Source organism: Balearica regulorum, chromosome 26 (assembly GCF_011004875.1).
Source record: "Balearica regulorum gibbericeps isolate bBalReg1 chromosome 26, bBalReg1.pri, whole genome shotgun sequence".
Taxonomy (NCBI): Eukaryota; Metazoa; Chordata; class Aves; order Gruiformes; family Gruidae; genus Balearica; species Balearica regulorum.
The window spans coordinates 5,475,791-5,501,827 of NC_046209.1; the positions used below are offsets into that span (position 1 = coordinate 5,475,791).

Consider the following 26,037-nt stretch of genomic DNA (forward strand, 5'->3'; position numbering starts at 1 on the left):
CCACGGGCAGGGACACCCTCCACTAGCCCAGGTTGCCCAAAGCCCCATCCAACCTGGCCTTGACCACTGCCAGGGAGCCAGGGGCAGCCGCAGCTTCTCTGGGCAACCTGGGCCAGGGCCTCAGCACCCTCACAGGGAAGAATTTCTTCCTCAGATCTCATCTCCATCTCCCCTCCTGCAGCTTCAGGCCATTCCCCTTGGCCTGTCACTCCCTGCCCCTGTCACCAGCCCCTCTCCAGCTTTCCTGGAGCCCCTGCAGGGCCTGGAAGGGGCTCTAAGGTCTCCCCGCAGCCTTCTCTTCTCCAGGCTGAACAACCCCAACTCTCCCAGCCTGTCTCCATAGCAGAGGTGCTCCAGCCCTCGGATCATCTCCGTGGCCTCCTCTGGACTCATTCCAACAGCTCCATGTCCTTCTTGTCCTGGGGACCCCAGAGCTGGACACAGCACTGCAAGGGGATCTCAGCAGAGCAGAGGGGCAGAATCCCCTCCCTTGACCTGCTGGTCACGCTGCTGGGGATGCAGCCCAGGACACGGTTGGCTTTCTGGGCTGCAAGTGCACATTGCTGGGTCATGGTGAAATTCTCATCCCCTAAACACTCCCAAGTCCTTCTCCTCAGGGCTGCTGTCCATCCATTCTCTGCCCAGCCTGGAGTTGTGCTTGGGATTGCCCCCACCCATGTGCAGGACCTTGCACTTGGCCTTGTTGAACTTCATGCGGTTTGCATGGGCCCACCTCTCCAGCCTGTCCAGGTCCCTCTGGATGGCATCCCTTCCCTCCAGTGTGTCGACCCACCACACAGGTTGGTGTCATCGGCAAACTTGCTGAGGCCACTGTCCATGTCACCAACAAAGATGTTGAACAGTGCTGGTCCCAGTACCGACCCCTGAGGAACGCCACTCATCACTGGTGTCCACTTGGACATCGAGCTGCTGACCGCAACTCTTTTAAGTGCGACCATCCAGCCAATTCCTTATCCACCAAGTGGTCCATCCATCAAACCCATGTCTTGCCAATTTAGAGACATTTAGGGACAGTGTCAAATGCTTTGCGCAAGTCCAGGTAGATGACATCAGTTGCTCTTCTCTTATCCACCAGTGCTGTAATCCCATTGTAGAAGGCCACCAAATTTGTCAGGCAGGGTTTGCCTTTAGTGAAGCCATGTTGGCTGTCACCAATCACCTCCTTATTTTCCATGTGCCTGAGCACAGTTTCCAGGAGGATCTGCTCCATGATCTTGCTGGGCACAGAGGTTTCAAGTGGGTCCTGCAGGATTTTTTGGCAAGGATTGGCATTGCACGGCACTGAGTCCATCAGTAAGGGTTTGGAGTCAAAACTTATAGAGGCACTTGGCTCTAGGTTGAGGATGAACAATTTGGGATGGGGGAAGGAGGTATAGATTGCCCACAACAAGGTGTTTAGGAGCCTGGGGGCTTTCTCTGAGAAGCATTTAAGGAAGTCTAGAGCTTACAACTTGAGGGTTAGAATTGGGGAATAGCTGAGGTAGGAAGGGACCCCCAAAGATCTTTCTGCTCAAAGTTGGAGCAGGTTGCTCAGGGCTGCGTCCAGTTGAGTTTTATATGTGAAGCATGTCCAGCAAAGCCACCATGAAGGAGTAGAGGGTTGAGGCACAGCATGCATGAGGAGAGGTGAGGAGAACTGCATCAGTAGCCCGGAGAAAAGAAGGTCGAGGGCTGCTCTAACACCATTTTTTCACAACTTAATGGTTACAGAAAAGGCAGGCTCAGGTGCACAGTAACGGACGAGAAATAACAAGCACAAGTTGCAGAAAGGGAATGTCTAACTAGATAGAAGGAAAAAAAAATCTCACAGTTGGGTAGATAAGTGCTGAAAAATAGACTTGGAGAGGCTGTGGAGTTGTCATCTTTGGGGACGCAGAATTCAACCAGACACATGGGAATGTGAGGGGACAGGGACAGGACGTTTGGGGACAGAGATGCGAGTTAATAGGGAATGAGGGCACTGGGGGAAGCAGGGATGTGGGATAGGGGAGCACAGGGAGGTGTGAGGGCAGGGGAGAGGAGATTGGGGAACCGGAGACACAGAGATTGGGGGACCCAAGGACAGCAGAGGAGGGGACAGAGCGACACACATGGTCACAGCCATGGCAGGCTGTGCTGCTCCCTGGTCTGTGCTCTCTGTGGCTGGTGGGGTCCTGGGGGCGCAGGATGGTCCTGGGGACGCTCGGGGCTGGGCCAAGGGGCTGGTGTCTCCATGTGCTCCCTGACGTCGGGGCTGGCGGGACCCCTGGCTCTTCGGTGCCGGGGCCGGTGGGGCTGGGCTCCGGGAGCACAACACGTAGTGGTGGGGGTGTCACCCCCCGTGGGGCTGGGGGAGCAGGGGGTTGTTTCTCTCCCACTCAAGGACTTTTGAGGGGGCTCTGCTTCACCCTGGGCGCTGGAGGTGAGCAAGGTTTAGGGGGTGTCTGATGACCCCCAAGAGGACCTGGCCAGGGTAACCTGGGGTTTACAGCCCTGCCTGCACCTTCCACTACCTGAGAGGAGAAAAAAAACCTGGCAGCTGCCACCCACTGCCTGTCCTCAGGGAACCCGGGTGTCCTCACTGCCCCATCCCAGGGCTACTGGTCCTCGGACCTCCCTCTGCCTGGGCCTCTCCCAGCTCCTGGCCGTGGCCACGTGTCCCGTCTGGGCTATAATTACCCAGGCGCATTCCTGGGGAGTCACAGGAGCTTCCCGGAGCGGCGGCAGGCGGTAAGGGGGGACGAGTGCGTGGCATGCCGTGCAGCAATGCAGGACACGGCATACGGCACGCACCACGCCGGGCTGCAAAGCGCACGGCCCGAGCAAGGACACGCGACACCATGCAAACACAGCGAGCAACACGTGAGGCACCACTCGTGATGGGGCAGGGGGGTGGCAGCGTGCAGCGCACCACGGTGTGACACAGCGTGCCAGGCAAGGATCAGCGCACCCTGACAGTAAGCGGTGCAAAAGGGCGCACGACGTGCAATGTCACACGCAACTCGCAACGCAATGCATCGCGACACGCGATAGCGCGAGACACAACAGGCAGCGCACAGCAGTCGCTGCTGTGCACTGAACGGGTGGGACAGGTGGCTTCGCTGGGGAGCTGGTCGGGGGACCAGCGGCTTTGCCGCTGTTGGAGCACCAGTAGTTTCAACTATGGGGCAATGATTGGGGACGAACTTGGTAGCATCTGCTATAGGGTGGAGGGTTTGATCGGGGACAGTGGCCTGAGCTTTGGGGCTGTGGCTTTTGGTTGGGGCAGCAGCGCTGGCCATGCATCAATAGCTTCATCCTGAGGATTCAGCAATGAACCAGATGAGGGACATCAGCCTCAGCTATAGGGCAGTGACATGGCCTGTTGGGCTCACCTATGGGGCTTCAGTTTTGCCAATGGGATTTAATTCAGCTATGGGGCAGTAGCAGTTCCTGGTGGCCTCAGCTACGGGGTAGAGGCTTTAGCAATGGATCCAGCAGCTTTCACTCTGGGGCAGTGCCAGTAGCAAGACCCCACGTCCCCAGCCAGGACACCTGCCATGGACCAGAAGGCTCTGGCTATGGGGATGACACCCTGACTCCCTGCTCTGTGTGTTCCCACAGGCAAGATGTGGGTTGCAGAGGGGCCAGCCCCCGCTCAGTGGCACCTGCGGGATGGGGCCCACGCTGGACACTTCCTGGCCACAGCCGACCACCTCCGCACCGCAGGACAGCTGGTGGATGTGGCCGTGGGCCCGGAGGGTGACATGGCCCATGCTGTGGTCCTGGCCTCCATCAGCTCCTTCTTCCTCCGCTTCCTGGAGGGCAGGACCAGAGAGCTGCGCCATGGCCCCCCACCCCATGTCCCCCTGCCACCCGGGGCCACGTTGTGGGGCTGGCGGGCTGTGCTGGCCTTCGCCTATGGGGGAGCTGTGCCCCACGGCCGGGAGAAGGAGGTAGAAGAGGCCGCCAGAGTCCTGGGGGCCCCACGGGTGATGGCTGCCTGTGCCCCGCAGCTGGAGAGTGACCCCCAGGAGGGGGGTCCTGAGCCCCTGGAGGAGCAGTGGGAGACACTAAGAGCCATGGAGCAACTCCATGCCAGTGGCCTGGGCTGTGACCTCCAGCTCCGGGCAGGGGACGAGGTCATCCCAGGTGAGTCGGGGGCAGGGGTCTCCAGGAAGGGCTGGGCAGGGGGGACGGGGCACGCTGGGACAGCTGGGTCCCCTGGCAGGGATACTAGGCTGGGATGAGGAGCTAGAGGTGTCCACAGGGCTTGTCTCCTCAGGGGAGCTGGGGGTTGTGGGGAGGCCCAGGACACTTTCAGTTCTCAGGGGGCTGCACGGTGCAAAGGGTCCCCCACTGGCCCCACCATTCTTCCTCCTTCTCCCCAGTTCAGCGCCTGGCCCTGAGCTGCTCCTGTGACTTCTTCCGGGCACTCTTCACTTGCCCCATGCGGGAGGCCACCCATGACCCCGCCGCCCCACTGGCCACAGGGCTGTCCCCGGCCGAGCTGCGCCTCCTCCTCTCCTTTGCCTACACAGGGGCTGTGGCAGGGCCGTGGCCCACGGTCCTGGAGGCAGCTGAGACCTCCCTGCGCTACCAGGCCTGGGGGCTGCTCACCCTCTGCCTGGATGTTTTCACCCATGGCCTGACCCCAGAAACTGGCCTGGACGTGCTGGCCTTTGCTGTGACTTACGGGCTGGCCCAGGTGGGCCGTGTAGCAGAGGACTACATCTTGGCCACCTTCCCCAGTGTGGTGGCCACACAGGCCTTCCTGGATCTTCCTGCTCACCTTCTCATCCGCCTCCTCCGCTCTGACGGTCTCAATGTCCTCCACGAACTGGAGGCCTTGGAAGCAGCATCCCGGTGGCTAATGGCTAATAGAGATGACCAAGAAGATCTAGCCAAAGAAGTCCTGTCATCTGTTCGCTTTGCCCTCATGTCTGGCCAGGAGCTGAAGAAGGTCCCATCAGTGACTGCAGGGGTAGCTGACCCAAAGGTCCTCCACGAGCTTGTGGTAGCAAGTTTGTCCCCCATGGCCCAGCTGCCATGCCGAGTGCGCTCCTTGCAAGAGGTGCTGGTGGTTTGTGGTGGAGACAAACTGACGACCAACATGGCTGCCCGGAAGCCCAGCAGACACCTCTGGTTTGCCCACCGCTATCTCAGTGCTGTGGGGCTGGTGAAGCAGGTGGAGTGGCGGGCACTGGGACATTTTCCTGATGGCCCACGCTTCCGCCATGCTGTAGCTGTGGTGGGCAACATCCTCTACGTCCTGGGTGGAAAGCGCTACTATGGGGTCCGTGACACCCTGGCCAGTGTCTACAGGTGAGAGCTACAGAGGACCTAGAAGTGCCACATGGTACCAGGACATTGTGGGACCAGAGGAAGTGTTGACAGAGCTAGAGCTGCCTCATGGAGCCAAGGCATTGTGGCATTGCAGTTGGTCAAGTGGCCCCAAGGCATTCTGGGATTGGTGCCCTCCCACTCAGGGATGTTACAGGCTTTTTAGGAGTAGGGCAGGGAGGCTCCTATCTAGAGATGCCTCAAGGCATTATGGGTTTGGTGTTGCCCAGAAGGAGGGGATATTCCCCTGCAAGGGGACCATGTGGCCTCAAGGCATTATGGGATTGGCTGTTTGCTGACCTCAGTGGTGCCAACATCACCTCATGGCATTGGAGGTAACAGGTAGTCTCTTGCCCCCTTTACCTCTCAAACCCAGGTATCAGCCTATGGATGATTCCTGGGAGCGCCTGGCCAGCATGACCTGTGGGCGGAGCTATTTCGCAGCTGCGGCACTCGGGGATTTCATCTATGCCCTGGGGGGCAGCTCGGGTGACCTCTACTGTACAGACACCGTGGAGTGCTATGACCTGGCCAATGACACCTGGAGGTGAGACCAGTTCACCTGGACACCTGCTTTCCTCTGCCCTAGCAGCCCCTTGCATTGGCCAGTGGTGCCATTGAGTGGTCTTTGGGTCACTGAGCCCCCAATGGAGAATGGACCTACGGTGGCCTTTGGGAGAGGTCTACTACATGAGCAACCATGTCCCTTGGGGGTCATTGGGTGTTGGCCAGTGCTGCCTATGAGGTGGTGAATGAGTTTTTGGCCAATAGTATTCACTGAGGGTCTGTTGGCCATCTGCCAGTGAGACGAATCATTTAAACATCTTTCAGCTATGTTCATTGGGTGCTCTGTTGGGTGTTGGTCAATATTGTCCATTGAGGGAGTCCACTGTGGGCTGACAAATGGTGTCTTTTGGGGTCTACAAAGTGTTGAACAGTGATGCCTCTTGGGCATTCATTATGTGTTAGCTGATGCTGCCCACTGGGGCTCATTGGATGTTGGCCGACATTGCCTGCTGAGCGTTCAATGGAGCCATGACTCACTGGAGAACTCCTGGGCAGGCAGTCACCATGGGACTGCCCTGCTTACCCTGCCCTTCATCCCCTGCTTCTCTTCTTGCCCAGGAGGTGCCAGCCCCTGCCGATGGCTCTGTGTGGGCATGCGGCGTCTGCCCTGGATGGTGCCCTCTACGTGTCAGGGGGGTGTGATGAGGCATTCCAGTGCCAGACGTCCTTGCTGCGCTACATGCCGGGTGCGCCTGCCACAGTCCTGGCCCCCATGAATGGCCAGCGAGCTGGACACATCATGGAGGAGGCAGGTGGGCAGCTCTATGTGGCTGGTGGTCTGTGCCAGCGGGATGGGCAGACTGGCTACAGGGACCAGCTAGCCTTTGAGGTCTACAGCCCCAAGCTGGACATCTGGGTCCTCCTCAGCCCCCTGCCCCATGCCCATGTAGTTGGGGGTGCAGCTGTGCTCGGGGGGGAACTGCTCGTACTGGGAGGGTACAGTCATGAGACCTACCGTGACACCCACTTGATCCATGCCTACCAGCCAGGCACTCGGCGCTGGATCACCCGGGGCACCTTGCCCCATGCCTATACTGATCTCCAAGCCTGTGTCCTCACTGTACCCCCTGCCTTGCGTGGCCCCGCCTACCCTGAGGATCCTTCAAGATCACCTGACACTCCCAATAATACTTAGGGGGGCTTAAAAGCTCTGCACCTCATACTGGGATCCCCAGGTAGCATCTATGGGCACCTCTATGGGACAAAATTGCCCCCAGATCTCTCCTCCACAGTGAGTTCCAGCAACCCCACATGTCCTAGAATGTGGGGACCCCGTGGGACACAAAGTCTCCCCACACTGCAACCCTGCACTCCCCTGCCCTGAGCCCTTCACTGGGAGGTGGGGATCCCCCAGTTTCCACTCCCATCCCCCATAACTGGGTTAAATAAAAGTGGCTCCTGAACTGCCCATCTTGGTCTTCTTGTTTCTGCTGTTGAACCCAGACATCCAAGTGCTTCTTGCAAGAAACAGGAGAGCAGGAGACCAATGGCCTGAGTGTGCTGGATGGATGGTGGTGGGGACCATGATTGCCTGGATTCCTGGGTCCCCTGGGGAGCAGTGGGTGGATGGCACTGGAACCTGGGTGCCTGCATTCATTGGGCACGGGAGAGGGTGTGTGTGTCTCAGGATTGAGAAGCATCTTGGGGTATGTGGGGGATCCTGAGGGAAGAGGAGAGTCCTGTGGGTACCAGGGTTCTGGGGTAGATGGCAGGATAGATGGGGGACATTGGGGGATCATGTGGGCTTTGGGGTTCCTACGTGGTTCTGGTAGGTCTTGGCTTCCTGGAATGACCTGGACTGCTTGGTGTGTGGAGACAGGGGAGAATACTACAGAGGACTTGCAAGGAGAGGTGGAGGTAATGGGGATTCTGGGAGATATTGGGGTACCAGTGGTACCTTTGGGGAGGGACTTGAGAATCCTGGGATGCGTAGGGGAGGGTTGCAGGTTCTCACGGCTTCCCAAAACAGTATTTTAGATGTGGTCTAATGAGCACTGAGCAGAGGGGGATGATCACTTCCCTTGGTTAACTGGCTGTGCTCCTTCCTCTTAACCCAGCCCAGGCTTCTGTTGCCCTCTCTTTGCTGCCAGGGTGCACCGCTGGATCTTGTTCACTTTTCCGTCAACTGAGACACACAGGTCCTTCTCCATAGGTCTGCTCCCCCACAGTCTGTCTCCCACCAGCATTGCTGGCGTCTTTCTTCCAACATATATGACTTTGCATTTGTCCTTGTTGGCTTTCATCAGGTTTCTGTCAACCCGTTTCTCCAGGGCGAATGGTACTCCCTGAATGGTAGTCCTATGGAAGCATATGAACTGATCCCTCCCGACCTGGCATCATCTGCCAACACGATAAAAGCACGCTCGGTCACTCCTCCATGTCATTGATAAAAATGTTAAACAGAAGTGTTTGCAGCACAGCTCTGTGTGGTACTTCACACGTTACCAGCGTCCAAGTGGAGGATGAGTCATTAACCGCTAGTAACTGTTCCTGACCTTCACACCGCTTTTTACCTGTGCAATTCTCCGGCCTTTCAGAGCTTGATGGCCTAACCTGGATGCCATGACATTGTGGGAGAAGTGTCAAAAGGAAGTTAAATCTCATGGAGAGATGAGAGCTGATGCATGCTGCCCCTCCACAGAGTGTAAGCACAGGAATGTGAGAAACAGCACAGTTACAAAACAAGAAAAGGCATCCTTAATCACCAACATTGCTATACAAGACCAGAAGGGGCTGAAAAATGTCCCAAGATGTCATAAAAGTATCTGATAAAGGAAAAAAATAATTATTACTCCGCTTTGGTGAGACCCCACCTGGAGTACTGCACCCAGCTCTGGGGGCCCCAGTACAGGAGAGACATGGAGCTGTTGGAGAGAGTCCAGAGGAGGCCATGAAGCTGATCCGAGGGCTGGAGCACCTCTGCTATGAGGACAGGCTCAGAGAGTTGGGGTTGTTCAGCCCGGAGAAAAGGCGGCTCCGGGGAGATCTAATTGCGTCCTTCCAGTACCTGAAGGGGCCTACAGGAAAGATGGTGAGGGACTGTTCCTCAGGGAGTGTAGTGACAGGACAAGGGGTAATGCGTTTAAGCTAAAAGAGGGTAGATTTAGATTAGATTTAAGGAAGAAATTCTTTACTGTTAGAGTGGTGAGGCCCTGGAACAGGTTGCCCAGAGAGGTTGTGGAGGCCCCATCCCTGGCAGTGTTCAAGGCCAGGTTGGATGGGGCTTTGGGCAACCTGGGCTAGTGGAGGGTGTCCCTGCCCATGGCAGGGGGTGGCACTGGATGGGCTGTGAGGTCCCTTCCAACCCAAACCAGTCTGTGATTCTATGATTCTATGATTCTATGACATGCAGCGGGATGTTTTTTCCCACATAATTCTACAGTGAAGGATCAAACATTTGGGACAAAAGTCAGGAAGCTGGGAATAAGTGGCCTTTTGCTCTCTATCTTCACTATTCCAAGTACTGAAGACAACTTTGTCATTCACCATACCCTGCCAGGACTATGGGAGGCCCAATGAAATGAAACCAGCACCCATTTGAAATTCAGACAAAGAGACTATTTATTCTGTGATTAACAACCTGGCACTGAAGTGAAAGCATAGTGCATCTTTATGTGCATCATTTGAACAGAAGCAGTTGGGACACAGTGTACAAAGTAAGCTCTGCTTTCCCACCCTGAAACCAGGCAACATCAGCCCCAAACTATCACTGACCACTTTAGGACATCTTCTCCCCCTGCCAAGTACCCAAGTAATTATTTCAGATCTAGAAGCCTCAGGGTATGTGAGAATAATGCTAGGGGAAGGGGCTGGATGGCTTCCCCTGAGCAAGCAGATCTTTCCTCTGTAAAACAAATGTACGTGAAGCAGAGCCACGACTCTCCATCTCTTTCTCTGAAGAATACAGAAGCATTTACAAGGTGTTGCCAGCATATTTCACTCTGACATCACCAATGGCCTTGACACCCCTGTCCAGACTGTAAGCAGAAGGGGTCCTCAGGGAGCCGAGGCTTGGGACCGTCAGCTTCCTGGAAAAAGACTTGAACGAAGCATTCGGAGGACTATGGTGGACCCACAGCTCCTTTGTGGTGCAGAAGGAGGAACTTGCAGGAGGACTGCGCTGTATCCCCAGGTCTTTAATTGTGCAGTAAGTGACCTCAGGGCACAACTCTACTTCCTTGATGGTACAGAACGTGGAGCGCTGGAGGGGGCTTTTGAAGCTGCTGAGATGCATCTCAGGGCTTCCTGTCGACTCTCTCCAGCTTAACAGTGGATACTGCACCTCTTGGGTCTGCAGGGACTTGTGCCAGGAAGATCTTCCCACCAGACACATCCACACCAGCCAGCCTGCTAGAGCCAGCATGGTCAGGACCAGCAGAGCCAAGGAGGCCAGGTAGAGCACCCAGTGCAATAGGCAGCAATGCCTCAGCACCCACTGGCCCCACTGCGGACCCTCCCCACCTGCCCATGAGCGCAGCAAGGGTAACACCAGTCCTGGGGTGGAGCACGGGCAGAGGGGCACAGATGGAGGTGGAGGGGAAGGTGCAGGCTGGGTGAAGTTTGTGGTGTCCAGGGGAGCTGGCGGTGTTGGGGCATGAGTGGAAAACATGGTGGTGGAGACCACCGGTGTGGTTGACGTCAGAGGAGGAGATGAAGATCTAACAGTGGAAGAGGCCTCTAGCGTGGCAGTAGAAGGCACTGCTGTGGAGGTGGTGGAAGATGCGCCGGGGGACACCATGAGAGTGGAATAGGTGTTGGTAGTTCCAGCGGCAAGGGTGGTTTGGGGACTGCTGCTGGTGCTGGGAGGTCTGGTGCTCATAGTGGTTGGCAGTGAGGTGGTGGAGACGAGGGTGGTGGATCTGTGCGACGTGCTGGCGGGAGCAGCAGTGACAGTGGCGGCCATGCTGGGTGTCTGTGTGGGTGTCAGGGCGGGACTGGCTAGTGCAGGAGTGGTGGTGCTGGGAGCTCTGGTGCTTGCAGGCGTTGCAAGTGAAGTGCCTGGGGCAAGAGTGGAGCAACAAGGGGTGCCGACAGGAGGTCTTGTGGTAGTGGGGGGAGGCCAGGTAACAGCATGAGGCATGGTAGTGTGCTCTTTGGGAGTGGATGGATGTGGAGGGAAGAAAGTGATCGTGGTAGGTTTCTCCCTCATTTCTTCCTCTTCTTCCTCTTCTTCCTCTTCTTCCTCCTCATCCGCGTCCCCCATGTTGCCGCACTTGGGCTTGAAGCGGATAATGGGCTTCTGCCAATGCTCAGGGGGGCTGTGGCACAGCACCTTCTCAGGGGCAACCTCCACCTTTGTCTTCTCCAGGCCCCGCTCTGGCTGATAGACACTGCCTTCATTATCCCTGATCCAGTTCCGCAGGTAGCGCAGGCCGCAGTCGCAGTGCCAGGGGTTCTCAGTGAGGAAGACGTACGCAAAGAACTGCCCCTCAGGGAAGAAGTGGGTGGGCAGGGTCTGCAGGCGGTTCCCTGAGAGCCAGAGGATCGCCAGCTTTTGCAGCTCCTGCAGCAGGTCCTTGGGGAGCTCCTCTAGGACATTGTCTGAGAGGTCCAAGTCCTTGAGTTCCCTCAGCCCCGCAAAGGCCTCCCGAGGCAGCGTCCGCAGCCGGTTTCCTCGCAGGTCCAGGTCCTGCAGCTGCGGCACAGCCCTGAAAGCCCCTGGGGCCAGCGATTCCAGGTTGTTGTAGGCCACGGCCAGGCGGGTGAGTTGAGGCAGCCCCTGCAGGGTGGGCAGGGCCCCCAGCGCGTTGTGGGAAAGGATCAGCTCCCTCAGGGATGGCAGCAGGTGCTTGGTGTGCAGAGACTCCAGCCCGTTGTTGGACAGGTCGAGATCCTGCAGCTGGGTGAGGGGCAGGAAGGCAGCGGTGGAGAGGGACACCAGGTGGTTGGCGTTGAGCAGAAGGATGCCCGTGTGCACGGGCAGGTCTGTGGGCACCGCGCTGAGAGCCTGCCCTGTGCAGTTCACCTCCAGGAGGTCCTTGACCTTGTTCATTTCTGATGGGCAGGGCTGGCCTGGGTCAGCAGTGCTGGCTGGGGACAGCAGGGCCAGGAGGATGAGCGAGAGCAGGGCAAGGACCCGCATGGCCTGGAGGGGAGAGATGAGAGGTGTGGGCACAGGCACACACCTACACATGGCCTTTCTTCCCACGCAAGCACCGTTCACAACAGAGCTGGGACCCCCCCACCCCAGACCCTCTGGAAGCCTTCTGAGCCCCACAGCTCCTCCCTGGAAGGATGGGAGACATGAGTCCCACACCTATTGCCAGCATCCACCCTGTCATCTTGTTCTTGGAGGGCAGCAGGCTCAGCAAGGAGACACCGTCTCTGCCCTTTTGCTCATCTCATCCTGCTCTGTGGGAGGGAGAGCCTGATTCATATACCTCCTCATGGCCGTGCCTCCTCTGCTGGGGTGGCATTGCTGCCCTCACCGCTGCAAAAGCAGCAGCTCTGTGGTGTTCACGTCCCTGCATACCCACACCCACCCCAGCCCAGGAAAGCCGTGTGCTGGAAGAGGCTCCCTGAATATGCCCTTACCCAATGCCAGCTGAGCCCTCTGCTTGATTTGGATTCACAAGGTAGGAGCATGAATCATGTGAAAAAGAGCTTCTCCTGCACAGATGTGGCTACCCAGAGTGCTGATCCCCAGTGGACACCGCTTCCCTGGGACTCACCTGTGGACCCTCCAGCATTTGCTCTCCTGCTGCTTTGCCTCCCTCCTGCCCGAGGACCAGGCGCTGCTCTGGCGCAGCACTGGCGATGGGGCTGCCCAGGCCCTCTATCAGCACGCACAGCTGTGGGAACGGAGCTGCAACTTCCTGAGCAGCCAAAACCATCTCCTGTCCTTCAGCAGAGCACTTGCTTTAACTGCACTGCCACACCACCGTCTCCTTGGAAAAGTCTCAACCAGAGACCAGCTCCATAATTTCTTGATTCTGCGCAGTAAAGGGGGGAGGGTTGCACCCAGGAGGAGCCCTTGCATGTCCCCCTGCCCTGCAAGCTGCACCTTTTTCCATCCCGGCAAAAGGGGCCCTTGCACAAATGTCTGCCCTTTCCTTTGCTTCAAGACAGCTCTTTCTCAGCACTTCAGTCCTTGAGGCACCTCAACCTGGGGACGACAGCCCAGTTGGCATACTAGTGAGAAACAGTTTCTGTACATTACCTCAGCCGGTTGTTTGTGGTGTAGATGAGGGATCCTTTCTTTCTGGCTTGCCGGGAAAAACAGGGATGACTCTTCTGGAGAGCTGAGAGGCTTCTTTAACATTTGTGGGAGAAGCTGCAGCACAGACCAGGCAAGGAGATTAGAGGCAGAGGAAGGAGCTCGGTTTTGCAATTCCTCCTGCTGTCAGTTCCTGCAGCCGAGCTGTCTCCACTTCCCTGGCCCATAGGTCACTGCAGAGCATCTTGGACTGCAGAGCTGGAGGGTCACCTAAAAACTGCAAGAGGAGATATTTGTTTTCTATTGGTTTTCCATTCTCTGGATTGTGGTGGGTCAACCCTGACCAGCAGCTAAGCACCCACCAGCTGCTGACCCACTCACTGCCTCTATAGCAGGATGGGGGAGAGAAATGGAAAAGCAAAAGTGAGGAAAAAAAAAAACACCCCACCTCTGTGAGTCAAAACAAAGACAGTTTAATGAGTGAAGGAAAGAGAGAGAGAGAGAGAGAGAGAGAGAGAGAAAAAGTGATGCAAAAGCATTCACTCACCACTTCCCACCAGCAGATCGATGCCCAGCCAGTCCTCGAGCAATGGTACCTTGGAAAAAACCTCCCCTCACCCCAGTTTTGTTGCTGCGCATGACACTACGTGGTATGGAATATCCCTCTGGTCCATTGGGGTCAGCTGTCCCTCCTGTGTCCTCTCCTCGCCTCTCTCACCCCAGCCCACTCACTGCAGGGGCATTTTAGTCAGCGCGTAGTAAGAGGGCTGGAGGCAGCAGCAGAGGCAGAATTTGGGGGGGCTGTTTTTTGGCTCTGCATCAGTGATTTCCAACACAAAGTAGGGGATAGGAAGGGAGAGAGCAAATGTATCCCTGGCCTTCTCATAGCACCCCAGGGACTAAGCCTGCACATGGCTTCCCCTCCTCCACAGCAGTACTCTTACCCCCACCCTGGACCTACAGCATCCCCCATGACACCACCAGTCGGTCTTCCATGCCACAGCCCCACATTCCCAACCCACAGCCTTTATCATTGCTTCTGTCTCCCTTTTCCAGGTGGATAAATGCACTGGGACACTTTGAACCCTCAAAATGTCCTTCACCCCACCTGCTTCACTCCCTGAAGAAGAAGGAGCAGAAGACCCAAGCAGTCCACTGCAACAAGCCTTGTTGAAGGGGAAGGGGCAGCCTGTACCAGAGGAAAGGGGTGGACGGGTCAGAAATCATCTGCAGGCACACTCTTCCCATGGCTGGTTACGAGCAGTGAGGAGGAGGTCAGGATTGATCCTCCACTGCTCCAGAGCCTGTTCCCACACCCTAGGGGTCAATCTCCCATTAGGTTGTTGCCCCAACCTTGGTTTCACCTGCAGACTGTTTCGAGTGGGTGTTTGGAGGGAACAAGGTGATCCAGATTGTTTCCCACATCCTTTAGCACCTCATCAACACTGTATGTGACTCTAGGAAATAGGAAGGAGATCATGAGGTGATGGTGCCCGAGGGTCATAGAAACATGCAACTGCATCACCCCTGGCTTGAGGAGCATAGTGCTCCTTCTCCAGTGCAGACAGCAAGGTCTGTATCTTCACCTTCACACCAGCCTTCTTTAGACACATGAACGTCTAACTGCTCTTCAGAGCCCTGGCAGTAGGGCCACCCTCATGCTGCCTGTTCCTGTAGACTTGTGACACTGTTCAGGGCTTTGGAACGCTCTTGTGCTGCGTCCTTCACCAAGCCCCTCAGTTACTGCAGGCCTCACAGCTGATTTGGCATCTGCTGCATTGCGTGGGCTTGTGCATGGCGAGGAACAAAGCTGAGACATGAACACCAACCTCTGGGAGCATTACTCCTGAGGGCCGGGCAGGTCTGGAGGGAAAGGCAAAAGCCCTAATAGCATCTCTGAGCTGCTCCCTTTGGGCTCCTCCATGGTGGGAGAATGGAGCTGCCCTAGGCTGATCATGAACAGACCTACCCTGACACACATACAAGTGCATCCTCTTTCTGAGAAGCCCATGAATTCAGCAGTAATGGTGAAGCCTTCCCTGGGGAAGGTCCATGCTTGCTGGACATCAGCTGAATGGAGGATCTGGTGCAAAAGCATGTCTGGCCTCAGAGGAAGCACATATGTCTATCATCCCCTTGCAGGTGGCAGTTTCCACTACTGCAAAATAACCTAGAGTTGCCTGAAAATATGGAGAACCTGGAGTTCCTCAATATGAGATGCCCTTCCTCATATTAATTTTTCATTTCTCCAGCTTCATTTCAGCCCACATGGGTCATTCTGAGCCTGCTCCAGGATCCTCAGCACTGTAAGAAAAAGCAGCTTTTCCTCCCCCAAAATGAGTGACCAAAGGTGCGATCCATCTCAGTGTTAGATGTCACCAGGTCACAGGTAAGCTTATCACCTGGGCTTGTGCTGCAGGCAGGTGTGGGGACAAGCACAGCCATGGACCACTGACATGCCTTCGTTGTGTCCTGCAGGATGTGGTGAACCATTTTCTCCAAAGTGCCTGCAGCTCCCCACGGGGCTAAAAGGAGGTGGGGACAATGCCTCAGGCACAGACATTTGGCGCTGACACACGTACAGGCAAAACCCGCTGAAGTAACTTTATTCCGTGCATTTAAAAAGAAATCCCTGTTGTGGTACTGTCTGTTCAGTGGGAGTGGTGTTCAACAGGTAGACAGCAAGGATGAAAGGCAACAGTCATGGGTTATAATTGGGGAAACTCTGACCAAACATAAAGGGTTAATTCTTCCCCTTGAGACAGGCGCAGCACCGGGACAGAGGTCCAGAGAGGTAAAGAGATCTCCACCCTTGGAGTTCCTACACAATTCAGCTGAACAAGGTGCAAAGACACCTAAGGCAGCTTTGAGGTTAGCCCTGCTGTGAGCAGCAACAGAAACCTCAACAAGTTCCTTCCTTCTGTGAGTCTGAACTCCTGAGGTCCCCTAAAAAAAGCCTTCTCTTGCTCCCTCCCCTTCATCACGGCCACATTTTGAGCCACGTCCCAGGACCCAGCCAGACCCAAGGGTGGACTTTTACGCCCTCAAATGATGCCAGTGGAAATGTGAAGATGGGAATCTCCTCATCAACACTGAAAAATGCCACCCGTCCCTCATCATAGTCCAGAGAGACCCGGATCCGCTTGGGAGTCTGGATTTCAGGAAGGAGAGTGCGATTAGGGAATGTGAGAGCTTGGAAGTGCCCTGCCCACTGCCCCACTGCCCAGATGCCCTCCTCTGGCTTAAACTCAATCTCACCCTTCCTTTTCACATCTTTCCTAGAAACTCCCACAGTCCATCCCCCTCCATCCACTGTCTCCACCTCCCAGTAGTATCTCCCCGAGGTGAAGCCTTCACGGCCCAGCACACAGCGCCACGGGTTAAATCTCTCCGGAATGTCGGGGATGTCCTGCCGTGTGTCTTCTCGTTTCACACTTTTGCAGTCATCAGACAGGACAAGGTCACAATGGGCTGTGTCTGGATCCAGAACCACGTTCACTGCAGGAGAGAGGGAGTCAACACATCAGGGCAGATTCACAGATTCACAGATTAGTAGGGACCCCTAGAGATCATCTCGTCCAACCCCCTGCCAAAACAGGATCACCCAGAGCAGGTCGCACAGGATGGTGTCCAGGAGGGTTCTGAATCTCTCCAGAGAAGGAGACTCCACAACCTCTCTGGGCAGCCTGTCCCAGGGCTCGGTCACCCGCAGAGGGAAGAAGTTTTTCCTCATGTTCAGGTGGAACTTCCCGTGTTCCAGTTTGTGCCCGTTGCCCCTTGTTCTGTTGCTGGGCACCACTGAGAAGAGTCTGGCCCCTTCCTCTAGACACCCACCCTTTATAGTTATAAGTGTTGATCAGATCCCCTCTCAGCCTTCTCTTCTCCAGGCTAAACAGCCCCAGCTCTCTCCGCCTTTTCTCATACCAGAGATGCTCCAGTCCCTTACTCATCCTCACAGCCCTCCGATGGACTCTCCCCAGTAGTTCCCTGTCTGTCTGGAACTGGGGAGCCCCAGGAGAGATCTTTGCTGACTAAAGGTGCAAGCAATAGCTGGCAGACTGCAGCATGGGAAGCTGCACGAGGTGATTCTATCAGTGCAAAGAACGAAAAATGAAGCAGAAAGATGACACCTAGCAGAGAGGGAAGAGGATTGTCAGCAGACCTCCAGGCTGAAGAAGTCCCCATGTCTCTAAAATATGGCCAGCACTGCTCACTGAGGATCAGGACACTCCAGATTTGCCTGAAACTGGGGCATGCACCAAACGAACAAGGGGTCTGAGTGTTACACCTTCCCCTGTAAACTGAGGGTTGGCACAACCATCCCTGGTACCACCAGCATCCCTGCAGGACTGCAACTACCAGGGAGGGAGATTAAAGCGTGGAAGATGATTAAGCACCCTGGAAGACCAAACTTTAATTACCTGCTGCTATAGGCACTGCGTATCTTCTCCATGCTTTAAAAACAAAAACAAAAAAAACCACAGATGAGATTTAATCTGAACACACTTGTGCTGGATTAGCTCAGGATAATGATATGCCAGTGTAGTCACACATTTTCTGAATTGTTGCTGTATTTGTCAAAGTCATCTCACAGTGCGTAGCTTCAGAACTTCAATGTCTACCCCCGTGAAAGGGCTCCGTCCATTTTCTACAAATATAATCACGCTGCCTGTCCCAATTCAGACGTATATCTATGGTCTATTTGTACTTTCTTTGAACACTGAAAGAATTTTCTTCTTAGTACAGAAGGATTACAGGCAATAGCTTAAAAACACATAGAGAGCAAAGGAAAATGCTGTTTCTGAAATGAGCTCAGCATTTGCTTCTTCTTTCTTTCCTAAAAGGAAAGCCAAAACCAGGACATACGTGCAAAACCCAGATGAGAAATTGGCCCAACTGAAGCCTCTCCTCTGTAGGAAGGAGAACCATACTCACCAAGTTCTCCAGCTTGCTTCTCTGAAAAAGAAGATAAATCAGCGCAAATGGGATATTGTGGGATATTGACTGGGATATAACCTCTCCCGTAACAGCCTGCGTGTGCAGGTTTCTGCCAACACTTGGCAATGCAAAGACCTCTCCCACCCCCAGCCTGGAGCTCTGCAGGTGATGGTGTGGGTTGTGCTGCTCCAATCTGGAGCGGGAAGAAGTCTCTGGGAGGTCCCTCGCCTACAAGGGACCTGTCGCAGGGCAGTCGCCCCCCCCGCGCCGCCACTGCAGTCACCCATCCCCAACCCCAGCCACCACCTTCAACCAGCTTTAATTTTTTGCTTCTCAGATTCACTCTCTCCTTCCCCCTCTATGCCCCAATCACTTTTTGGTTCACGTCACACTTTAAAAGTGAAAATTAAAAAACCCAACCAAACAACCAAAAAACAAACAAACCCAAAACCTACCACCCTATAGAGACTCTATAAAAAAAAAAATCCTTTGTGTGGCATAGAAGGAGACTCACCGATTTCTGCATCGCAGTCCCCTGAACAACAAACAGAAACACACGCACGTTAGTATTTGACACAGTCCCTTCCCCGGGACCCCAGCTAAAGGTCCACACAGGGGAGGAGAGGCTGTGACGGAGGGGGCAGATGCCCTGTTTTACACTCTGATTGCCAGGATGCTCGTGATCCCTGAGCGAGCGGATCTCTGCTTATTTTCTCCATCATTTATTTTCGCCTGCATTGGCAAAAATTTAGCAAGAGCTGATTTTTAATAGCAAAAGGGCTATTTCTTGGTAATTCTATGAGCTACAAGCAAGCAAGCAAACAATAACAACAACAAAAAAATGCCCTCTTCAAGTGTTTGGGGTTTTTAAAAAAATTTATGGTAATCAAACAATCTACATCTTTATAAGAAAACTCTCAGCAGCTTAGATTTCCATAATCTTCCCCTAAAAAACAATAACTTTTCAGTACTATCTCACTACTTAAATTAAGAGTAAAAAAATTAAAAATTAAAAGCACTGACAGCCACTCAGGGAAAAAAATCCTAATGACTTTTCAGAGTGAATTTTCACATTATTAGGGGGTCAGGAGAGGGGGGGATGTAAAGCATCTGCCTGAAAAGAACATTCAGACAGAATGAGAGGATGAATAAAAAAGTCTGAAAGTTTTCACAGAGGATTTCACCGGGAAAATGGGGAGCGAGACTTACGCAGTGCTGCCTCTTGCATCGCTGAAAAGCAAAACCAGACCAGAGCATCACCACCAAAGCAAATTCCTTTTTCCCCGATACGCTTGCTGGGGAGGGGGGAGGAGGCTGAAACTGCTCCTCAGCCCAGGACCTCCTCAAGACCTTTCTTCTCAAGACTTTTGGGGATCTTTCCCACCCTCCCCGAACCCACCTTGGGCAGAGGCCAGTGCTGGAGAGGGCTCCAGCTCTAGGGCAGCGGTGAAGGGGCAGGTTTGAATCGACAAGGGGAGGGGGAGCATGGGGTTACATTTCACCTTCGGTGCTACCTAAGCATCCTGCCCCTGTGTCTGCTTAGCGCTGAGACAAAGCTGAGGCCCCTGCAAAATGGCATGTGCTACCCTAAAGGTTCCTCCAGCTTTGGGAAGAACCTTGGGAGCCATTTGAAAAACAAAGTTCATTGTTGGTACAACATCTGTTCACGCTTTCTTTGGTTCTGCAATGTTTTTACTTAAAATTACAACATCATTTCATAATTTCATAAATTAATTTCACAACTTTCTCTAGCTGCTAGCCAAACCATTTCTCTCCCCATCTCCCCCCAGAAATGTGCCCCATGAATTCTTCCATTTGAGGGAATTCTCAAATTTCTGGAAAATGGAAAGTAAAGCTTACCTATTTTTTTTTCATGCTTTCCTGTGAAGGAAAGAAAGAAATGTAAATAATTTCAAAAAGCATCCCTTCCAAAGAGCACCGATTAAACCACAGCCGGAGTTGCAGCCACTTGCAAGGCAGAAGGGCCGCGGGGGCTGGCAGTGCTGCAGTACCTGCACGACCCACCAGCTCCAGCTCCTTTTGGTAAGAAATAGAGGATTTCAATTTCCTTTATTCCTCTGTATTATTTACCCCCCAAGAGGGGTCTTTCAGAAGGAAAGGGAGCCCTGCCAGGCCACCAAAAGTGCCAGGGTTTTTTTGCAGGGCCAGGCAAATTATTGCTCCATTTCTGCAGGCAACGTTTCTCCATCCTCGGCTGGGGCAGAGAAACGGCCGGCTCACACTGCTTTGATGCCCACTTCCTTCTTTGCTGGCCTTTTTGTTGGAGAAACAACCTTTATCACTCTCTACAACTATCTGAAAGGAGGGCATAGAGAGGTGGGCGTTGGTCTCTTCTCCCAAATAACTAGCAAAAGGACAAGAGGAAATGGTCTCAAGTTGGGTCAGGGGAGGTTTAGATTGGATATTAGGGAAAATTGCTTCACCAAAAGAGTGGTCAGGCATTGGAACAGGCTGCCCAGAGAGGTGGTGGAGTCCCCATCCCTGGAGGTGTTCAAAAAACACGTAGATGTGGCACTTTGGGACATGGTTTAGTAGACATGGTGGTGTTGGATTGACGGTTGGACTTCATGATCTTAGAGGTCTTTTCCAACGTTAAAGATTCTATGATTCTATGATTCTTTCTTTTCTTGCCAGAAATTAAACCCCTGGGTCTTTAAGTTCCCTGGCACCGTACATGTGTCCAAGACACCAAGACTCCGGGACCATCCCGGAATTTCTCAAACCCACTTGTTCGTCAAAACCAGAGGCGGCTGAAGAGGACAGTTGCCCAGCCCCCCCTTCCCCAAACACCGCGCCAGGACGATACCTTTAATTTTATACAGATAAACAGCAATAATAAGGAAAGCGACCACAGCAACCAGGACCACACCCAGGGCGGTCATCCAAGGACGGGCGTTTTGGAAAAAGGGATCTGAAAAATAAAGTCCCGAAGGGGTTAGGTTACTCTGCAAGTAGCCAAGGGAAGTAGGTGATTTCTGTTTCACACAAGCTCATCCCAAGCAGGTCTGAATCCCATCAAGGGTGAAAAATCAGTTCCTGACTGTACTTCACAAAGTGACAAAAAATAATACTAAAAAAAAAAAAAATCCATTTTGGCAATTTAGCACTTGTTTGAGGCTGATGATGTTTTGTCTGCATACATTGGGGGGGGGGGGGGGCGGTTTTAAAGGGAAAATGGATTTCTAACCAAATTATTTCTAGTTAAATCATGCTTTCTTTTCCTTTGGAAAAAAAATACTGCATTTTATTAGGCAACATAGGATCAGAAACAGGGTGACATATGCATCAACAGCAACACTCCAGTGCAGAGCAGGATCACCAGGAGAAAGGTACAGGCCTCCCAGGGAAAGAGTCTCCCAAAATTGTTCATTCCCAGACCAAAAAAGGAACAGGATGCAGCTGCAAAGCACGTGATACTGCGGTGCAGTTCGACATTGCATCCCTGCCCCAAATCAATCTGCCAGCAAAAAGGAGCTTTTCTGTGTGTCAAGGAAAAAAAAATAAAAATATATTCAGTATGTGCAGATGCTAAAACAAGACACGACGATTTATTTCTCATACCAAACCTGTAGAACGGGATTTCGCAGTGGGTGAGACTAAGGGCACCGGTTGGCGCCTCCTTTTTCATTTGGTGCCAGGGTTACGAATGTTTGGACATAACCCAGGTGTCTATATAAACCCTGCTACAACGAGGGCTGTCTTTTTCCTCCCCACGCTAAACTACCCACGCTCCAAGACAAAACTGATGAATTTTGGCAGCACACGTGCACAAATGCTGCCGAAAGCTGCAGCTGTTTGCACGCGCAGCGTGCAAAATACACTCGATGCGCTGAACGCAAGCCTGCAAAATGCACCTGAGCTTTTCTGCTGTCGGCGCTTTCCAAGCTCAGCTCCATCGGGAACGTTCCCAGGGCGATGCCCTCGTCCTCTGCTCACCTGATATGTAAAAAGATGATCCCCGTTCCTGGCTGTGCAGGGCATGACGGACCGAGCAGGAGAGTTTTTGGTTCACGTCTCTGGTGAGGATTATGCTGCTTTCCGCTGCAAAGAGGCCGCTCTTGTCCTGGGTAACATTTTCCGAGAGGGATGGGAGATGCCGCCCGTGGGGATCTTGCCACAGCACTTGGGGCTGCGGGTACCAGCCGTCCGAGCGACAGGCCACCCGGATCCCCCCGTCCTGGTACTGCTCCAGCACGATGAGCGGGGCAGAGCCGCTGGCTGCGGGAAAACGGAGACCCGCGGTGACCCTGGGATGCCGGATATTGGGGGGGGGGGGGTTAGATGGCCTGGCTGTTCCTTTCCCTGACAAGAAGGGATGAATTTTGACATAGACAAATCCCAGGTTTTTTGGGGGGTTTAAGTGTCACCTGGAGTCAGGACATTTCTTGCAGGTTCTTTTCACATAACTCAAAGATCTGCCCTGGAGGCTACTACTGCAGCAAAACAATCTGCAGGCGTGGATATTAAAATATACAAGCACAAACCAAGACATGCTTATTATATTACCCACTACCAATTTTTTTTCATACACCCACTTATATGAAGAGAAGAATATCAAGAACACTTCTGAAGTAGGTAGCATATCTCATGAGCTCCTTACGGCCGCTCGGGAGGCAATTTCACCTCTCCGAGACATTCTTGGTATTTTCAACCACGGGACTTAATAAAACCCTATTTCCAAAGCAACCACCTGAAAATGCTGCTGAGAAGAAGGATGCGGAAGAAGAGCGCTGGTTATGAGCAAGTAAACGAGAGGTACCAGGGCCACAGACTACAGACCTGTCACCTGCAGCTCCACCACAGCCTCGTCATAATCCGAGTCGCGCTGAACAAAGCAGGTGTAATTCCCTCTGTCAGACATTTGGACGCGGAAAATTTTCAAGTCCACGCTGCCATTGGCGAAGCCGTCCTTCAGCAGCTCAGTGCGCCCTTGGTATTGCAGCATCTGCTCCCCGTACTGGTCCTGGCCCCCCTTGTAGCGATGCACAAAGGACGAGAAGTGTTCCCGAAACCAGGTCACCTCAATGTCCCGCGCGCTCTGGGCCGGGGAGAAGCGACAAGGCAACACCACGTCCTCACCCATGGCCACGGTGATGGGGCCGGGGGGTCCCGTCACGTTGAACGGAGCTGGGAGAAAACCCCGGAGGAAGAAGAAATAACTGTGAATTTGCTCGGGGGCAGGGGAGACGAAGCCTCTGCTACCATGAAAGCTCTTCAAATCCCTAAACCATGATTTGTTCTCAAGGGGGCAACTGCTGCCCGTGCTGCTCGGGGCTGGGGGAAAGCAGGATGAAGAAGGAAGGAAGTGGCTGGAAGGTTTCTGGGTGGTTGGCTGGGGAAAGCAGACAACATGGGTACACAAATAACTCAAATATCCTCAGCTATTCACACCTATTACAAGAGAAAATAAAAATACTCTGGGCATCTTTTGGAATTTATAAAAAAAGGCTTATTAATAAGCTGGCCACTCAACTCATAGAGAAAGTGGTTTCTGGTTAGAGGAAAACAAAAGCAAATCAACTTTTTTTTTCTTTTTGGCAAGGTAACTTTCGAGTCAACTGTTGTGCTGCATCCTTTTGCCAGGGCTGCCTTGAAGGAGCTGCTTCAGGTCAGCAATCTAACAGAAAAAGAGCCTAGAATAATTTATAAAAGATTTTTTTTTGTGTGGGTTTTTTTTCCCTTTATTGAATTGGTGCTGCAAAGGGTCCAGTGCACCCTGGACACAGCCCAGTAAAGCGATGATGTGCTGGGAACATGCCAGGAACAGGGAAATCAGGGAGGGAAATGGCAGCAAACTATAATCAACTCATCGGCATCATCTAATCTCCCCCTGAGTTCAGCGAGGTTGTGCGAGTGCCTGTGCTGGAGGAATAAGCCAGGAGCCAGAGGGATGCTGGCGCGCTCAGAAGCGGATGCGGTTTACGGCAAAGGGCCCAATCCTGCTCTGTGCTCTGTGTTCATGGGGAGTAGCTGCGATGGCAGCTGGGAGGAGGTTCAGGCTGGAAGCAATGCCGCAGGGATCAGCAAGAACCACGGGGATCCCTACCTGACTGAAGCTCCTGAACTTGGAGAACTAAACCATAAATGATGAAAGCTGGCAGAGAGCAGCAGAGGTGGGAACTGGAGAGCATCCTCTTCGCTGTTGCACAACCTAGAGACAGGGAAGGAAAGGGAAAGGGCAAAAGGGAGGAGGAACAAAGGAATACAAAAAAAAAAAAAAGGCAGAATTCACTTTTAAAGGGGTTTATTGCTGATTGCAGCCCCTTTTTGTAACGGCTAGGGAAGAGCCTCAGATGCTGAAGGTTGAAATCGATTTTTCCATCGTCAGCCTGACTTTAGTGCTTTACATACCAAGTACCCAACTGGCATAAAAAGTTGTAGGAATTTCCCATGGGGAAACAAAGGACAAGCTGCAACATCTCCTCTAATTCCATGAAAAGTGGCATTTGTTTTAATACGGAGCCCTTGCTTTTCTTATCCAGCCCTAAGAACGAGATGGCAAGGCACAGGACAAGAGGGAGAAGCCCAGACCAAATGCACTCCTCCTCCGAGACAAATCTGGGACTCGGTAGCTCATCCCCTGCCACTGCACCGAGGGTGGGAGGAGGTCTCAGACCAGGGAAAGCAAAATGACCCAAACGCTAATTCAACACCCAGCAGGGACCTGGCCCTGCTCTGAACTCCCCCCCCTCCACCCCAAACCCTCTTATGACTCGCTGACTTAGTCACGGCTTTGTTAATGAGAGGGAAAAACCGCGACCAATTCAGGGCGATGGCAGAAAGGGATTTCAAACTGCAGCTTTCCGAGAGACGCCACGTACCTGGAGGCCCCGAGCTCTTTCATGGGCTCTGAGCTGGGGCAGGAGCTGCTCGGCCGTCACCCGGTGTGTCTGGAGGAGTCACCCAGATCTGAGCTAAGCGTTTCCCTGTCTGAAAATCAAAAAAAAAAAAAAACCCAACCCAAACCGTCACTCTGTGTCCCAGCCTGCCACTCGTTTCCTCCTGCGCTGCCTCGGCTCAAAAATGAAAGTCGTTGAGTGATTTGGGGTTTTTTTGGCAATCCTGTTGCTCCGGAAATGCTCTTCCAGCAACGTCCACAGGCACATCCCTGCCCCAGGCACCCTCTATGGCGGCATATCGCAGCCTCCTCCCACGGCTCTCCTCCGGCTTGCGAGGGGATGGATAGCGGCAGCGGTGTGCACATCCCCCAGGAAGAGCTCGGAGGCACCAGCGGGAAGGAGGGAGGTGATGGAGCCGGGATTCACACCCAGAGGCTGCGCAGGGTTGACAGCAAAGCCCAGCACTAGCTTAAAAATTGTTTAAAAGCAATTCTCCCCGGCCAAAGGGCGAGGCCACCGAGGATGGTTTGTTCAGGGAAAGCTGCTGCCCTGGGATGTGTTGGAAGGCAGCCCCGCCGGATGCTCAGCCCAGCCGGGTCCGGCGCCCTCCCATCCCCGGCCAGGAGTGTGAGGGAACGCGGGAGGTGGGAGCATCGGCTTGGGTGAAGGGACCTGGCCAGGGACCTTGCCAAAAGGGACGACAAGGAAAAGAGGGAGGAGATAAATGAAGTGTACAGAGACACAGACCTGGCCAACAAATGATAGTGGAGCTAAGTATAATAAACCAACCTCATCATTCACAGAATCCCAGACTGGTCAGGGTTGGAAGGGACCCCTAGAGATCATCTCGTCCAACCCCCTGCTAGAGCAGGATCACCCAGAGCAGGTCGCACAGGATGGTGTCCAGGAGGGTTCTGGATCTCTCCAGAGAAGGAGACTCCACAACCTCTCTGGGCAGCCTGTCCCAGGGCTCGGTCACCCGCAGAGGGAAGAAGTTTTTCTGCATGTTCAGGTGGAACTTCCCGTGTTCCAGTTTGTGCCCGTTGCCCCTTGTCCTGTCGCTGGGCACCACTGAGAAGAGTCTGGCCCCTTCCTCTAGACACCCACCCTTTATAGTTATAAGTGTTGATCAGATCCCCTCTCAGCCTTCTCTTCTCCAGACTAAACAGCCCCAGCTCTCTCCGCCTTTTCTCA

The 26,037-nt window shown here is 53.7% G+C and overlaps 3 protein-coding genes across 8 annotated transcripts; 1 reads left to right on the forward strand and 2 right to left on the reverse strand.

Moving 5' to 3' along the window:
- The first annotated feature begins 2,717 nt into the window (after positions 1-2,717).
- KLHL33 (kelch like family member 33) lies at positions 2,718-7,285 on the forward strand. 3 transcript variants are annotated; one of them, XM_075776731.1, is made up of 5 exons: positions 2,718-2,730; positions 3,604-4,131; positions 4,371-5,304; positions 5,699-5,869; positions 6,448-7,285. In XM_075776731.1, the coding sequence occupies exons 2-5, from the start codon at positions 3,609-3,611 to the stop codon at positions 7,022-7,024; spliced, it is 2,205 nt and encodes a 734-aa protein (XP_075632846.1). In that variant the 5' UTR covers positions 2,718-2,730; positions 3,604-3,608; the 3' UTR covers positions 7,025-7,285. The 3 variants fall into 3 exon arrangements, with proteins under 3 accessions (XP_075632846.1, XP_075632844.1, XP_075632845.1); XM_075776729.1 differs by lacking the exon at positions 2,718-2,730 and adding an exon at positions 2,742-2,862; XM_075776730.1 differs by lacking the exon at positions 2,718-2,730 and adding an exon at positions 2,894-2,957.
- Positions 7,286-9,432: 2,147 nt separating this feature from the next.
- GP1BA (glycoprotein Ib platelet subunit alpha) lies at positions 9,433-15,497 on the reverse strand. Of its 2 annotated transcripts, none has more exons than XM_010301607.2 (3): positions 15,015-15,497; positions 12,561-13,322; positions 9,433-11,974 (listed from the first exon to the last, which is right to left on the reverse strand). In XM_010301607.2, exons 2-3 carry the CDS (start codon positions 12,720-12,722, stop codon positions 9,803-9,805), a joined length of 2,334 nt encoding a protein of 777 aa, XP_010299909.2. In that variant the 5' UTR covers positions 12,723-13,322; positions 15,015-15,497; the 3' UTR covers positions 9,433-9,802. The 2 variants fall into 2 exon arrangements, with proteins under 2 accessions (XP_010299909.2, XP_075632545.1); XM_075776430.1 differs by having other exon boundaries at positions 13,049-13,322; positions 13,593-15,497.
- A 138-nt stretch (positions 15,498-15,635) lies between these two features.
- Positions 15,636-25,620, reverse strand: LOC104634947 (butyrophilin subfamily 1 member A1). Of its 3 annotated transcripts, none has more exons than XM_075776433.1 (11): positions 24,826-25,620; positions 24,051-24,155; positions 23,084-23,131; positions 22,784-22,976; positions 21,941-22,222; positions 20,811-20,915; positions 19,844-19,864; positions 19,193-19,213; positions 17,912-18,001; positions 17,467-17,499; positions 15,636-16,543 (listed from the first exon to the last, which is right to left on the reverse strand). In XM_075776433.1, the coding sequence occupies exons 4-11, from the start codon at positions 22,947-22,949 to the stop codon at positions 16,026-16,028; spliced, it is 1,236 nt and encodes a 411-aa protein (XP_075632548.1). In that variant the 5' UTR covers positions 22,950-22,976; positions 23,084-23,131; positions 24,051-24,155; positions 24,826-25,620; the 3' UTR covers positions 15,636-16,025. The 3 variants fall into 3 exon arrangements, with proteins under 3 accessions (XP_075632548.1, XP_075632547.1, XP_075632546.1); XM_075776432.1 differs by adding an exon at positions 18,498-18,518 and having other exon boundaries at positions 17,981-18,001; positions 22,784-23,131; positions 24,826-25,540; XM_075776431.1 differs by having other exon boundaries at positions 22,784-23,131; positions 24,826-25,543.
- Positions 25,621-26,037: the final 417 nt, after the last annotated feature.